At 47.7% G+C, this 14,955-nt stretch overlaps 2 protein-coding genes and 1 non-coding gene across 6 annotated transcripts in view; all 3 read left to right on the top strand.

The window, feature by feature from the left end:
- LOC148316449 (pleckstrin homology domain-containing family G member 1) overlaps positions 1–10,333 on the top strand; it is a 44,232-nt gene extending 33,899 nt beyond the window's left edge. For all 4 annotated transcript variants that reach the window (XM_088286636.1, XM_088286637.1, XM_088286635.1 and 1 more), the window contains 13 exons: positions 1,782–1,828; positions 3,400–3,550; positions 3,791–3,922; positions 4,250–4,432; positions 4,499–4,594; positions 4,827–4,913; positions 5,169–5,202; positions 5,292–5,384; positions 5,463–5,524; positions 5,603–5,785; positions 5,868–5,987; positions 6,066–7,806; positions 7,902–10,333. In XM_088286636.1, the coding sequence (XP_088142762.1) occupies positions 1,782–1,828; positions 3,400–3,550; positions 3,791–3,922; positions 4,250–4,432; positions 4,499–4,594; positions 4,827–4,913; positions 5,169–5,202; positions 5,292–5,384; positions 5,463–5,524; positions 5,603–5,785; positions 5,868–5,987; positions 6,066–7,806; positions 7,902–8,818 (3,846 nt within the window). In that variant the 3' untranslated portion in view covers positions 8,819–10,333. The remainder of the gene's footprint in view (positions 1–1,781; positions 1,829–3,399; positions 3,551–3,790; positions 3,923–4,249; positions 4,433–4,498; positions 4,595–4,826; positions 4,914–5,168; positions 5,203–5,291; positions 5,385–5,462; positions 5,525–5,602; positions 5,786–5,867; positions 5,988–6,065; positions 7,807–7,901) is intronic.
- Positions 10,334–10,810: 477 nt separating this feature from the next.
- Positions 10,811–14,353, top strand: tcp1 (t-complex 1). Its single transcript, XM_088286864.1, has 12 exons — positions 10,811–10,978; positions 11,441–11,526; positions 11,624–11,752; positions 12,019–12,116; positions 12,199–12,309; positions 12,385–12,566; positions 12,805–12,931; positions 12,997–13,172; positions 13,254–13,377; positions 13,456–13,648; positions 13,744–13,907; positions 13,995–14,353. Exons 1-12 carry the CDS (start codon positions 10,906–10,908, stop codon positions 14,206–14,208), a joined length of 1,677 nt encoding a protein of 558 aa, XP_088142990.1. The 5' UTR covers positions 10,811–10,905; the 3' UTR covers positions 14,209–14,353.
- Positions 11,219–11,354, top strand: LOC148316448 (small nucleolar RNA SNORA29). The gene has a single exon (XR_015840254.1). It is a non-coding gene; the product is annotated as a small nucleolar RNA SNORA29 (small nucleolar RNA).
- Positions 14,354–14,955: the final 602 nt, after the last annotated feature.

Genomic DNA, 14,955 nt, shown 5'->3' with positions numbered 1-14,955 from the left:
AGTAGAGATAAGCGCGTGCCAAGAAAAGTTGTTTCAGATAACTGGAAGTTGTCACAACAGTTTTGAAAAGTCTGACGAGTTGTCTTTGACTTTATTTGCTTGTTAGTCCGTGATTTCAAGTGCGCTGAAATTGGACGATTCAGCAGTTTTTTTTATTTATTTATTTATCGATCTATCTATCTATCCCTCTATTATTTATTTATTTATTTATTTTATTTATCTATTTATTTATTTAATTAAAGAGAAAACTGTGCTGTTATTGCAAGGGCAAGCCAAGTTTGCTGCTTTCTATCGCGAGTTTTGTGGACCAGCCGGGACAACTTGTGCTAGCGCTAGTGCTAACGCTCAGAGTTTGTCGTTGTTGTAAATATCGTCATGTTCACTGGCTTGTCTGACCGTGTCTTTTATTTGTTCATTGTTTCTTACTACTATGGCAACCCCTCCCCCCTCCCCCCGCCGATAATCATTTGTCACAGTGAGCGAGTGGACCAGCGAGGGGGGCCCCCGTTGTGTTAGCGCTATTGCTAGCGATCCAAGTTGTGCGCGGATTGTTGTCCAAACTTGTTCAAGACATGTTGTAATATTTATTTCCTGGCTTGTCTGACCGTCTCTTTATTTGTTTGTGCTTTCTTACTACTACTTTCTAATTATTTTGGCATATGGAGTCATGTTTTTTTTTTGTTTTTTTTTAAATAAGACAAATGTCTCAATTGTAGCCGTGGCAATCCCAGATCAGTAATCTTCAGCTTTGTGCACGGACCTAGTGAAAATCTGTACTGGTTTGACATTAGTAATTTTTGGCCATGTCTTTAGGTTAAAAAAAAAAAAAAAAAGCATTTTCCCATACATATGCGCCACACAAATTAGTACTCTATCAAAATGTTTATATGTCCTGTGGTAAAGTTCAGCAAGTGTGTATTAGCGTTGTGTGCGCCATCAAAAAAACAAAACAAAATGGCCAACACACATCTGGTTGCGTTTAAACCCGGTCTGTGGTAGCAGACTACTGGAGACGAGAAGGAGACCTCTACTCTTCAATTTAGTTCCTTTTCCCAAGCAGCACCTCCGGCTGCTCAATTATTGGCTTGAGGACTTTAAAATGAATGCGCAGTTCTCTGCGAAGACAAAAAATAAAATAAGACGTCACTCTTTATGTCCACAATGCTGTTTGGTGATATCTGATCATCTTCTTGTGTTTGTGACCCCCCCCCTGGTGTTAATTTACACTTTTGAGGTGTATTATAATGATGCTTTGGGAATCAGGTCAAAAACTGTCATGATGAGTAACCAATTTCAGGTCACCTCATTTCACCACAAATGGTCGTGGCGTAATATTCCGTAGAACTTGCTTGGTCGTTTTCGTCACCACACGGTGATTTTTCTAACACCAAAAAGTGATGAGGTCACACAATATTCAGATGAGTTGCCAGGAAAAGGCTTTACGGCGGCTTTTCGATGAAGTCAACGCTGTCTCACGTGCGTTTGATGTTCTCGGAGGCGGCATGCGATGGCAGCGAGGTCTCAATTAAGGGGGCGGACAAGTTGAATGGAGGGCTTTTTAATCTCAGCACTTTTGGCTGATTTAAACGAACCGTCCGCGTTTTGGTGCATGAAGTGCCTCGCTCATATTTTTTTAAGTACAGGTTGATGAGTAAAAATACGCAGACAAGCCGATAGACCTGAAATTATTTCATTAGTAAGTCTCCATTTAAGTAGAACGAAGCCACGTTGGTTTCCGGTGACTCACGTGTGTCGTCTAATTTTGCCTTTTTTAATTTCAGAGTGAAGAATTCCACATCTACACGCAGTACTGCACCAATTACCCGAGGTAAGACTTTGGTCTGTGTTATTACTGTGTAATAGTCGAACCTCGAAGGTTGAAGGTCATACGGGGATACACGTCAAGCTCCGGTTTGTTTGTGTGTGGAAATTGTTTTCCTAGAAATGCTTAATAATAATAAACATCGTTGATTGGCTAGAAAAAAATATATATATTTTTTTTTAAATAAATAAAAAAATAAAATAAATAAAATAAAAAAAAGGAGTCAAATTGTCTGCTTGCAGTTGCGCCTCGGGGTCGTTCAGCCGTCCCGCCCTCCTTGTTGTTTTTTTGTTTTTTTTTTTCAAATTCTTTTATTGACAGACTTCTCGGGCACGTTGATGACAGAAGGGGGTATTATATCGTTGTCATCTTCTCAGAGCGACTTCTTGTAATGTTTTATTCTTCTGCGGTTGGGTGGTCCGATGGGAGTGACGTGACAATGTGCGATAGGGCTTAGTTTGAAACGTGAGGCCGACCTTCATGACTAGATACACGACCAACACACCTTGCCCTCGGGATACCGTTTCTCACGCTTTACGGGAAGACTCGCAAACGGCAAACAAACTTATGATGTCTCATTGTGTGGCTTCTGTCAACTTTTTTTGGGGACACGGGCCTTTCCCCGTGCGCCGGCGAGCCCGGTTGAGGTCACACGGGACAAGAAGTCGCAAACGTATGCGAGACGCTCACTCGACTGCAGATGGATCGAGGTCATGCCGGCCTCCGAGGTCGGGTTTCCTCCCAAGAACAATGTGGAGACTGTACGCTGGAATTTAGACATGCAGAAATGCTTGCGGACAAACAGAATGACGTTTTGGGCTACGCATGGAGGTCTTTTACAGCAGCACCAGTGGTGAATTGCTTGTCTTTTCATTTGCATTCGCGAGGTTTTTTTTTTCACATTAGGGCTTCCAATCAAAAGATGAAACACCAAAAAGTTCTCTTTTTATTTCATAGCATTTACATATAGATGTGTTTAATAGTGATAGATCGATATGCTTTTTTCAGGACCGATACCGATTGTAGTCGTCATGGAGGCCGAGAGAGAGCGAGAGAGAGCTGCAGCGAGCCAAAATTAACCCGCTTTTAATTTATCGGCCTTGAAAGTTGCAAAATGCCAAATATCGGCCCGGCAAATAATCGGTCTATCACTCAACTCAGGACAGAGCGGCGTTTTGTTTGAAACCGCCCACTTGTCAAGTGGGCAAAAGTATATAAACCGATACTTTGAAATCAACTTGGTCAATCACGTTTAATATTCGGTGTCGTAACTCTTATTTGCAAACACGACATCAAGCTTGATCTGCTTTTGAAATACTTTCCCAGACCTTTATTGGCTTTCTCCCTTCCGTCTAAAATGCATGCTCTATTGGGTTTAGATCTGGTGTTTTTTTTTTTTTTTTAAATGCATTTTTTTTTGCATTTCATTCTGCGGCGACCTTCATCTTACCTACAAGTTGTACAACCTCGGTCCTCACTCCATCAATGTTTTTTTTATTGCAATGCAGTTGTAATAACTGGGTAATAACTGCTGCCAAATGACAGTTGCCTCCATAACAGCTGTTATGACTCGGCAGGTCGGTGGCTGTGCTCACCGAGTGCATGAGGAACAAGGCGTTGGCCAAGTTTTTCCGCGAACGCCAAGAATCTCTGCGCCACTCCTTGCCCCTGGGCTCGTACCTGCTGAAGCCGGTGCAGAGGATCCTCAAGTACCATCTGCTGCTTCACGTACGTCCCGCGTGCCGTTTCCCACTTTCCCCCTTGGTGGTTAAAATGCATTTGGCCGCACGTGCGTGCCACAAAATCTGTCGACGTTAACGCGACAAAAGCGGGCTTTCTGATTGGGCGCCTTCTCACCGCCAAATGTTGAGACATATGGTACGCGGTGCGAGTGCTCCCGTGGGTGCGTGCCGTGCTGTAAATAGAAGAGGATGTCCAATGGACAAACGTGTTTGCGTGCCTTTGTAGGAGATCGCCAACCATATGGAGAAGGACACCGAGACGTATGAGGTTGTGCAGGAAGCCATCGAAACCATGCAGAGAGTGGCTTGGCACATCAACGACATGAAGAGGAAGCACGAGCATGCTGTGAGGTTGCAGGTAGAGGAAACAAAGATGCTTCCATCGTTTGTCGCCGGGGTTCTGTTGAAATGAATGAATGTCAACTGTGGGTTGGACTGAGCCAAAGCGCCGATCCTCCGCACTTTTTCACTGAGCTCATGACGGCCTTGCGTAAGACGGGCACATAAAAGGGAAGCTTGTTTCTTCGATCAGCTGGAAGCCAGAATCGTCAATTGGATTCAGGAATGCACACGCGGGTCGCTTTTGGGTCGCGTTACAATCCTTGCAATCGTGTCGCATTTGTTGCGTGGATTCAGTGTCGCTTCCTTCCGGGTTCCAGATTTTTGTTTGCTGTTTTCCTTGCAGGAAATCCAGAGCTTGCTGACCAACTGGAAAGGCCCCGATCTGATCGGCTACGGCGAGCTGGTCCTCGAGGGAACGTTTCGACTGCAGCGAGCCAAGAACGAGAGGACGCTCTTCCTGTTCGACAAGCTTCTGCTCATCACCAAGAAACGGGAAGAAACGTTCACGTACAAGGCTCACATCCTGGTCGGTCGCCGGTGTCGTCGTGTGACGCTTTCGGAGTGGTGTGTTTTACGCCATGTCTTATTGCAGTGCTGCAACCTAATGCTGGTGGAAGTCATCCCGAAAGAGCCGCTGAGCTTCAGCGTGTTTCACTACAAGAATCCCAAATTACAGCACACTGTCCAGGTAACCATCACTTTACACAAATGCACAATTGACAACGTTTGGCATAGGCGTGTCGTTACAAACTGTTTTTCTTACGCAACGCCTGTTTTGCACTCAAACAAAATGTTCATCCGTGTTGTGTAAGAAAGCACAGCTCCGTTTTTTTTGGGGGGGGGGGGACTTTATCCCAAACATATCTCAGCTGCTGTGCATGAGTGCTATTATCTTCTCTGATGTTTGATGCTGCCCGCAGGCCAAGTCTCAGCAAGATAAGCGCATGTGGATCTTACACCTCAAGAGACTCATACTTGAAAATCACCCTGCCAAAATCCCTGCCAAGGTGAGGACAGCTCGTCTGCAGACGGCTTCGCTTTTTTTTTTTTTTTTGCTCAGCGACCGCACCTCGTGGCTTTCATTTGCGACATCCTAAAATAAAGCAGTCATTCATTTCCAATCCACCATAATCCATTTTATCTTCGAGGTTCCTTACTAAAAGTTGTTTGCATTTTCTGCTCCGGTTGCAAAGTTGTGATTATAGTGCCATCTAGTGGCCGAGATTATAACTGTGTAACCTGTTCCATTTCATCCTTTCTAGGCCAAACAAGCCATCCTGGAGATGGATGCGATGCGTAAGTGCCGTTTAAAATATCTTTTTATTTCATATTGTCACGTGATATTTTGTCAATTCATGTGCCATATTTGTTTTTTTTTTTTTCAGACCATCCTGGATTTCACTACAGTCCTGACAGTGACAAGAAGGATTCCCCACAGACCAAAGAAGGCCCCACTCCTCGCAGAGGACGCCGAAAAGGTGAGTGTGTCATTTAGTGTCATTAAACCTGATGGAAAAAAAAATGAATAATTCTCACTCTTTAATTGGTCTCCTCAGAACCGCTCTCGAAATTACTGAAAAATGCCCAGCAGAATGCAGCCAACAGCGACGGAGAAAAGGTTGGTCAGAGATGATGCACACGAGACGTGACGATTGCGTGACGAGGAATAACCCTTTTTGAATTTCCTTCACCCCAGCGAACAAGTCTGGGCGCGAGCCTGCTCTCTCCCATGTCCCAGCTGGCTCTGGGCACAATCGGCCGCAGCCGCAGTCTCATCAACCAATCGCAGGAGTCTTTGGACCCCGCCGACCACAGCGATCGAGAGGAAGGGGAGGAGCCGCACCAACGGGACGCTGACGACGAGGACGACGGCGTGCGGGTATGATGAACGCAACTTTTGCTTTTGACTCCATCCGACATTTTCTTGGAGCCGACACGAAATGTTGCGACTCCGCCTGCAGAGTGGCGGAAAGAGGTTGCGAGTTCCGGGCAAAAGCAGCCGGAAGAGGCTGAACCCTCAAGCGTCGGTGGACAGCATCGAGCAGTGGAAAACCTTCAACATGAGCGCTTCCGATCTTCAGGTGGGGGGAATCTTCAGAAACGATTGACTCGGCCCCTCGGCGGGATTCTTGTTTCAATCGTTTTGTCCGTTCATTCAGAGAGCCAGAGAATCCCTCGTAAGGGACGGAAGTCACCACCCGCCGCTGCGCAGGACCGCTCGTGTGACCGAAGAACCTCCGGAGTCTCCCGTCCCATCCGTAGTTGTGACGGATAACGATCATTCCGTTCGAAACATCTGGGCGGACCACCGCGCTCGCAGGGCCATGTTCCCCACCAGACAGCGAACGGTGCACCCCGACGACGACGACGACGACGACATCTACCAGATGTTCGTCCCCACCGAGCCCGGCGGACCCGAACCGGACTTGCCCGCTGAGAGATCGGAGGCCCCCCCGTCTCCGAGGACGGTGCGGCCTTGCAGCTGGCACGTGGAGCAGCTCCCCTCCGGGCGGGTCGAACCGTCGTCCGACGGCGGCGGGGTTCTGCGAAGGGCGAGCAGCGTCGGCGAGAACGCCACGGAGGCTCGCGAAAGTCCAGATGACGGCCAGGCCGCTCGCAACTTGGAGGTGATTCACACTGAGTCCTCCAGCAATGACATATCGGGATCGTCATCGGCTGAGCGGCTGACGATGGATGACATCGAGAACGTGTACGACAACATCAGCTACGACGACCTCAAGAGAATGGGGCTGATTAGAAGAGATTCGGCTGAAAGCCAAGCACGGAAAGAAGCTTCTTCCGATGCGCAGGCGTCCGGGAGACTTGCACCGAATTTTCCAGACGCTTCGGGCATCTCAGAGCCTCTCATGAAATCTGACATTCAGTCCTCCCCCCAAGACGGAAAAACGGCTGAGACTTCTGAGCTCCAAATAGTCGAGGAGAACATCTATGACACGATTTGTTTTCGGGATCCTCCGTCGATAGATGTGCAGCGACTCAACGTCGGTCACAAAAACATTTCGGAGCAAGACTTAACTTGTAGCTTTCCGGAGTCGGCCTCCCAGGAGAGCCTCCATCCTGCCCCGTGTTCCTCCGAGCCGGAGTACTCGTCGTCATCCGCTTCGCTGGCCTCCCAACACTCGCAGAAAGGCGATGGAATGTCCGAGCACGTCGATGAGCTCTGGAGTGACTTGGAGAACTACATCCGGAGCAATGAGAAGAAAGCAGACCGACTGCCCGCCGCCTTCCCCGTGAGTGCCAGTGAGTCGGCCAAGCGGCCATGCTCAGCCAAAAGCAGTCCCGCAAAAAAGCTTCCCGGAGCCGGCCATCCGACCAAGACAGCGCAACAAGCGAAACCCCCTACGGTGCGCTCATCGCAATCCTTCAACATCCCGCTCATCAACTTCCCCGACCTCCAAAGTGACGGAACCACCGAAAACGAAAGTCCGAGTCCCGTTTCCACAGTGGTGCCGGAACCCCCGCCGGGCACGGTGAAGAGCATGCGCAACAGACTGGCCCGCCTCAGCAGCGGTAGCTTCCGGCTAGAAGACGACGACCTCGTGGAACTTCCGCCAAAAATCCCAGCGCAGAGAGAGAACGCCATCAAGGACATCCACAGTTTGTTCCCGGGGCAACTCGCCGGTCTGGACTCGCCTCTGGCCTCTTCCTCACTCCTGCTGGGCCAGTCGGTCGACTTTCCGCTGGAGCTGATGGACAAAACCAAAAGTCGTGTCTTTTTGATGGCACGGCAGTATAGCCAGAAGATCAAGAAAGCCAATCAGCTGCTGCGCATGAGGAGCATGGATCCTGGAGACGCTTGTAGTCGAGCGAGAGCTGACAGAAGGCAGAGAGACCTGGCGGCCATCCTTGAGGAGAAAAAGCAAGGAGGAGCCGCTATCGGTAATTATTTTCGTGATCTCAGGTCTGGGGAATATTTCGCCAATTCCAAATGTTTTTGTGTTTTTCTAACAGAAATCTTTTTCTCCCGTCTCCAGGCGCCAGGATAGCCGAGTACTCCCAGCTTTACGACCAAGTCGTGTTCAAGGATTCCTCCCCGCCGACGGGTCTTCCGTCCTCTCCGTCCATGCCTGAGACCTCCCTGGAGGAGGAATGGCTCCACTCCACGTACAGCAACGGCGAGCTCTCCAACTTCATGCCCTCCACCGGCGATTTGCACAACACGCGCGCCGCTTCCACCCCTCAGCGCCGACTGGCGTCTTCCTGCTCCATCCCGTCTCTCCCGACCGCCGCGGCCGCACCGAGCAGCCCGCCGTCCCAGAGATGGAGCTCCTGCATATCGGCGCCGAGCGACCAAGAGGAGCACGTGTACAGTACCATCAAGCGACATCCTTCCTTTAACGCGCCGTCCTCCCCGTCTAGGAACTGTCAGTCGGCCACTTCTCTGAATTGCCAGCCGGCTGAAAAAAGCAACCAGGCAGGACTTAAATGTAACGCATCTTCACAAAGACTCCACGGGCCCAGTTTGGGCCGCGCCGGTCGACAGAGTAGCCTCCCCGAGAGGTCTACGCCAGCCGAATCGGACCTCACCTTACACGACGGCCAACACGTGGTGGTCCTGAACCGAGCGTCGGCCTTGAGCATCCTCGCCGCCACCCAGAACTACTTTGCCAACTTTAAAGACGACGACGACGACGACTACGTGGAGATCCGCTCGGAGGACGAAGCGGAACCGGAGAAGGCGCGGCAAGGCGGCCGCACCTACCAAAACCGGGGTCTGGTCCATTCGCGGAGTTTGCCGTGCACGCCCGTGCGCTCCGGTGACGCGCTGAGATCGCTGGAACGTGAACATCTGGAGCAATATCTGTGGAGTGAACCGCAGCAGAACCAGCCCAACATCGTCCAGTCGCTTCGGGAAAAGTTTCAGTGTCTGAGCTCGAGTAGCTTTGCCTGAGTTGACCTCGACGAAAAAGGGATCCCGCTACGACTAATACGTAACCAACAGTTACCCCGCAAACAAAAGGGAATTTAACACAAAGTTCTGCACAAGCCAAAAGAGATATTTTCAAACACTTAACATGTTACTGTAAATAGCTCGATTTTCTGTTAACAGGCTTCAAAATAAAAGGCGGAAGTTGTTCATGGTGAACGATGGCGCGCTCGCGAGCTGCCTGAGCACTTCCCGTCGTCTCACGAAGTCATCCAACGACGCTGAGTGTTACTGATTATTGAAGCGGTCCAATCACGTCAGATCAAGCGCTTTTGTTTTAATCGGCGTTTTCAGCGCCTAGCGAATTTTATCAAATTGTGCTCACGGGATTCAACACGCTTCACGAATTTGCACGTTTTCCGAACGGCTTGGATGTCACTTTGCACATGCACGCATTTTAGCAATAAATGATAAATAAAAGGCAAATAACGCGAGATTGCAGGTTGAGGATTCAACCCTCTTTGACAATTTTGCTCACAATTATGCTTTAAAACTTGCTAATATTTTTGCATTATCAATAAGACACTTAAGGATTCATATTTATTTGGAACACAAGATACAACACATGATTTTTTTTTTTTTTGGTGACTGCAAATTATATTCTGGGACCACAATGGCTAGCTTTGACAATTGTAAAGGACAGTTTAAGAGGGATGGACATAGAAATTCTGTCGATTGCCATCATCCCAATCGCTAAATTGTCTAGTCAACGTCGCAAAAATATCCATCCCTACTGTACATGACGTGAGATTTAAATGTAAAATGAGTGTTTAATCACAAATATGTATCACACTACTGAGTATACATCCACAGCTGAAGGGAGGTGTTGATTAAAAGGTTTTTGATTAGTATGTTTAAGACATCTTCAGTACACACTACACCCGCCATCTTATTTATTCAAAAGCATCCCTGTGATATTTTACGACTTTTCATGCAAGGGCAGGTCCATTACAGGTTGTAAATGAAAGACTAATGTATTTATTAAAAGATTATTCCGATGTTTGGGGGTGTTCATTCGCCAAATTCAAGTCGAATACTGTGAATTGGTAGGTTTTGTTTTGGTTTTATTATGCACTGCTGAATGCAAGTTCCAAATATAAAGATAGAAAAAGCTCAACATCACGGTTTGCTGTTTATATCAGGACACATGCATCAAACTTATAAGTTTGTTATATGAAGTATGTTTTTCTTTTTTTTTTTTGATTGTTTCATTGTATACGTTTGTCCTCTGCTTCACTGTTGGGGATTGTTGGTCGTCACAGACTCGTTCTTTTCTTTTTTTTTTTGCACTTTTCTTCAAACGTCTACTTTGTAAACACTTTGTAAAGATGTACATTTTAGGAAAGTTATTCTTGTATGCCATAGTATGCTTTACGATGCTTAAATGTTTAGTTCAAGTGTATTGTATTTTTTTAACGGCCTACTTGTCATTGCCATACCAAACAACGTATTGGAGGTAATAAATTTCAATCTAAACTATGTGTTGTGTTTGTTTGTTTTTTGGGGGGGATTTATTTTCGGTCGTCATTAAATGCGTCATTTTCAGGCATGTGACGTAATAGCGGGCAATCAAATGGGACCTGCACGATGAGGCAGGAACAGCTCTGAGATTTTAATTGAATAAGGAAATACAACTAAATAACATTCTGATACTGTATAAAGGAAATAAAAATACGTTAAATTGAATTGCCATTCATAGTTGTTACAAACGTTTTTTTAACGTTACGAAAACAAACACATCGTGAACATAACCACATGATGGCGCAATGTCCGATTTCTTTGCTCCACCAACAAGATCCACGAAGAAGAATAGCGCGTTTATGGGATATGTAGTTTATACAAAATATCAGGTTAAAAACTTGGTATTCGCGTTGTTTCCTTATATTTAGTCATTTTATATCTTTCTGGTGTAAATCAGTTCACGAAATGTACACAATTCATCCTTTGGTGTGAAAATTCATTTTTTTTCTCGAAGTTTCCGAACGAGGCCGTCTTACCCATAGTGCACTGCGCCGCCGCTTTCTTTCTTCTGAGTGGCGTGCTGTTCCAAAATGTCGCTCCTGGAAGGTCCGTTAAACGTGCTCGGCCAGCGAACAACAGGCGAGTCGGTTCGCACCCAAAATGGTGAGTGGTCGCGCTTACCTACATGACGTGTTTAAGTTTCTTCTTTGTACTCTTTGCTCTGCGTAATTGCCAACAAATTAACGATTCTTTTAGCTGCGTCTATAGCACGTGCGGCGCTTTATGCTAACGCTAGCTTAAAAGTGGCTGTCATGCTGTGTTGGATGCCTTGCAGAGCATTAACGCGACACCCCCAAAGTAAAAAGATGATAATAACATTAACTGCTCGTAGTCTTGTTTTGGAATCCCATTTTAAGTACCATCCACTTTAAACCATGAATGGATTGCTATGCTAATGGGATAGAAGAACTCTGTCTTGATCTGAAGGTGTGGTTGCTTCTGTGTTTCCTCACCCAATAAAATGACAGAACAATGCGAACAAAAATAATTTAATGATGCACAAATACTCAATATTACTATCCCTTGGACACATTCATAGAAAAGAAATGAAAAAATTTATTTCAGTCATGGCTGCAGCATCCATCGCTAACATTGTCAAGAGCTCCCTTGGACCAGTGGGCCTTGACAAAATGTTGGTGGACGACATTGGGGTGAGTTTTGTTGATCGCACTCCACCTTTTTCCATTTATTTATTTTTAATATATATAAATAAAACTGTGTTTGTCATATTCTCAAATGCTTCTGTAGGACGTCACCATCACCAACGACGGAGCAACCATCTTGAAGCTCCTGGAAGTGGAGCACCCGGCCGCCAAAGTTCTGTGCGAGCTGGCCGACCTGCAGGACAAGGAGGTCGGGGACGGGACCACGTCTGTGGTAAGTCAAAAGATGATCGGTCCCTGTCATGGTGCTTGCTGTCGTGTCCTGTTATAGTACCACGCGTCTGCCTACTGCTACGGGTGTGTGGCTATGCTAACAGGAGAGAGAAACGCCCATCTGTGTCTGAAGAGGATACGTAGCCTCACTTCTGCTGCCTCTAATGAAAAGATGGAACAGGAATTTCTGCTAGTTTATTGCCAAATAAAATGCTGTCAATAGGTTCTCGAATATCAATCTTCTGCGCGTATCGCCGTCTGTGCTAGGTAATTCTCGCTGCGGAGTTGTTGAAGAGTGCCGATGAACTGGTCAAGCAGAAGATTCACCCCACGTCGGTCATCAGCGGCTATCGCCTGGCTTGCAAGTGAGACCCCCCCCCCCGTTCAAGGTTGGTCATCTGTCGCTGACTCGAGACGGTCTGACGGGATTTGACTTGGTTGCTTCAGGGAGGCGGTGCGCTACATCAATGAGAATCTCACCATCGGCACAGACGACCTGGGCAGGGAGTGCTTGCTCAACGCAGCAAAGACCTCCATGTCCTCCAAGATCATCGGAGTGTATCCTTTCCGCTTTGAGATGTTACCAAAGCAAACCGGCCGTGCGCAATTGCCGCCTTAACTCCGAGTCGTCAGTGACGCCGACTTCTTCGCCAACATGGTGGTGGACGCCACCCTGGCTGTGAAGTTTGTGGACGGCAAGGGGATGGCTAAATATCCCATCAACTCTGTCAATGTGCTGAAAGCGCACGGTCGCAGCCAGAAGGAGAGCTTCTTGGTGAACGGCTACGCACTCAACTGCACGGTGGGCTCGCAAGGTACGTCGCTTCCGCAAGATGGAAATTCCCGAATGGAAAGCGCATTCCCATTTTTTGTTTGCTGCCTTGTCTTTTGCGGTGACGTGGGCAGTGATACGCGTGGGATACAGCAAAATGGTTTTGGGGAGATCGTGGTCACTGTGGCCTGTCGCCCGTGACAACTCTTTCCTGACCAGACACTCGTGTCCGGACTTGCATGACATGAAACGCGAGAGAAAAAGTCTCATTTTGTCCGTAGGCATGACAAAGCGAGTTCTCAACGCCAAGATTGCCTGTCTGGACTTCAGCTTGCAGAAGACCAAAATGAAGATGGGGGTCCAGGTCGTCATCAATGATCCAGAAAAGCTGGACCAGATCCGACAAAGGTTGATTGACACATTTATTTATATAGATAATTATTTCTAGATTTAAATGGGAACGTTTGTCGCAGGGAGTCCGACATCACGAAGGAGAGGGTCCAGAAGATTCTGGCGTCCGGCGCCACCGTGGTGCTGACCACCGGCGGCATCGACGACATGTGCCTCAAGTACTTTGCGGACGTCGGCGCCATGGCGGTGAGGAGAGTTCTCAAGAGGGACCTCAAACGCATCGCCAAGGCCACGGGCGGTAAGACGACAAGCCGGCTTGACTTTTCTGCGTATGACGACGTTATTTTAAGTATTTATTTGTCCTCGTCCATTTCGTCAGCCACCATCTGCCCGTCGCTGACCAATTTGGAGGGCGAGGAGACGTTCGAGGCCACCATGTTGGGTCAAGCCGAGGAGGTCGTGCAAGAACGCATCTGTGACGATGAGCTCATTCTCGTCAAGAAGTAAATGCCCACAATTGTATTTTTTGAGCATTTTAAAAACGACCACAGCTTCATACAAAGTGCTTTTGGAAATCGCAGCACCAAAGCGCGCACGTCAGCGTCCATCATTCTACGTGGGGCCAACGACTTCATGTGTGACGAAATGGAGCGCTCGCTGCACGACGCGCTCTGCGTGGTCAAGAGGGTGCTGGAGTCCAAGTCGGTGGTCCCGGGCGGGGGCGCCGTCGAGGCGGCTTTGTCAATCTATCTGGAGAATTACGCCACCAGCATGGTGAGGAAAACGCCACCGACGTCGTTAGGGTCCCGCCAGGTCGACGCGACGGGTGACGTTGCCGCCTTTTGCGTTGTGATGTTTTTTTTATTCAGGGTTCCCGAGAGCAGTTGGCCATCGCCGAGTTTGCTCGCTCGCTGCTCGTCATCCCCAAGACGCTGGCCGTCAACGCGGCGCAGGACTCGACAGACCTGGTGGCCAAGCTGAGGGCCTTCCACAACGAGGCTCAGGTCAATCCCGAACGCAAGAATCTCAAGTGGTGAGTGTTTCTTTGAGAATTGTTCGGAAAATGAATCGATTCCAAACACAACCGATCACGTATCGATGGCTGGCTCTGCGGCGTCAGGATTGGTCTGGACCTGTTGAACGGCAAGCCCCGGGACAACCGACAGGCGGGCGTGTACGAGCCCACCATGGTGAAGACCAAAAGCCTGAAGTTCGCCACGGAGGCGGCCATCACCATCCTGCGTATCGACGACCTCATCAAGCTCTTTCCCGAGCCCAAAGAGGGCGGCCACTCGTACCAAGACGCCCTGCGCTCCGGTTCTCTGGAGGGTTAAGTCGACGCCACGGCTCTTGCTTCAAGTCTATGTAGGCTTTGCACTTTGCCTGTTTACTGAGTCCCTACTCCTCATCCTCTTTGACTGTAAGTGATTTGCCCTTTTGTTTTGGACACTTAATAAAGATCCTCTGGTGATACGATGACTGTTGGTTCGAGTTCAACGTATTTTGTTGTTGGTGTGTTATTTCAAAACAAAAAAAAAAGTGTGTGATGGGAGAAGGTGGTCTCATGGTTTTGTTTTGCTTATTTTTTTTAAAAGAACAAAATGTGTAATTACATTAAGTCTGGTGTGCAAAAGTTTCATAAGTTATCGCCCAGATTTAAACAAACGGTACATTACCACGGCAACAGTGAACGACAAAGTATTTCAATAACTTCCTGAGATGAAACACACAAAGTTTAAAGATGATTAGTTTAATACAACCTCTACATATATTTAGGGTTAAGCTACCAAAGTATTTTTTCGTACTTCTTTGGGTGCGCCACGTGTCTCCCAATTACAATAGTTGAAGCCCTAGGACAGTTGTCAATCCTGTTCCTCGACGGCCCCTGTCCTGACTGTTTTCCATCTCTGCCTGCTGCAACAGAAGACCCTCTGTGCTACGATTTAAAAAATACCGAGATATGGCGCTGTTATACAACAGCTTTGAAAGAAAACTACTTTTCGCCAGCCACGTGTGCAAAATATATTGCATTTCCATAAATTGACTTTCACTTACGTACCACTTTTCTATTTGATGACTTG

The sequence above is a fragment of the Idiotropiscis lumnitzeri genome, chromosome 21 (assembly GCF_059441095.1).
Source record: "Idiotropiscis lumnitzeri isolate Australia: NSW breed Sydney's pygmy pipehorse chromosome 21, RoL_Ilum_1.0, whole genome shotgun sequence".
Lineage (NCBI taxonomy): Eukaryota > Metazoa > Chordata > Actinopteri > Syngnathiformes > Syngnathidae > Idiotropiscis > Idiotropiscis lumnitzeri.
This window is presented reverse-complemented; position numbering and strand designations above follow the sequence as displayed.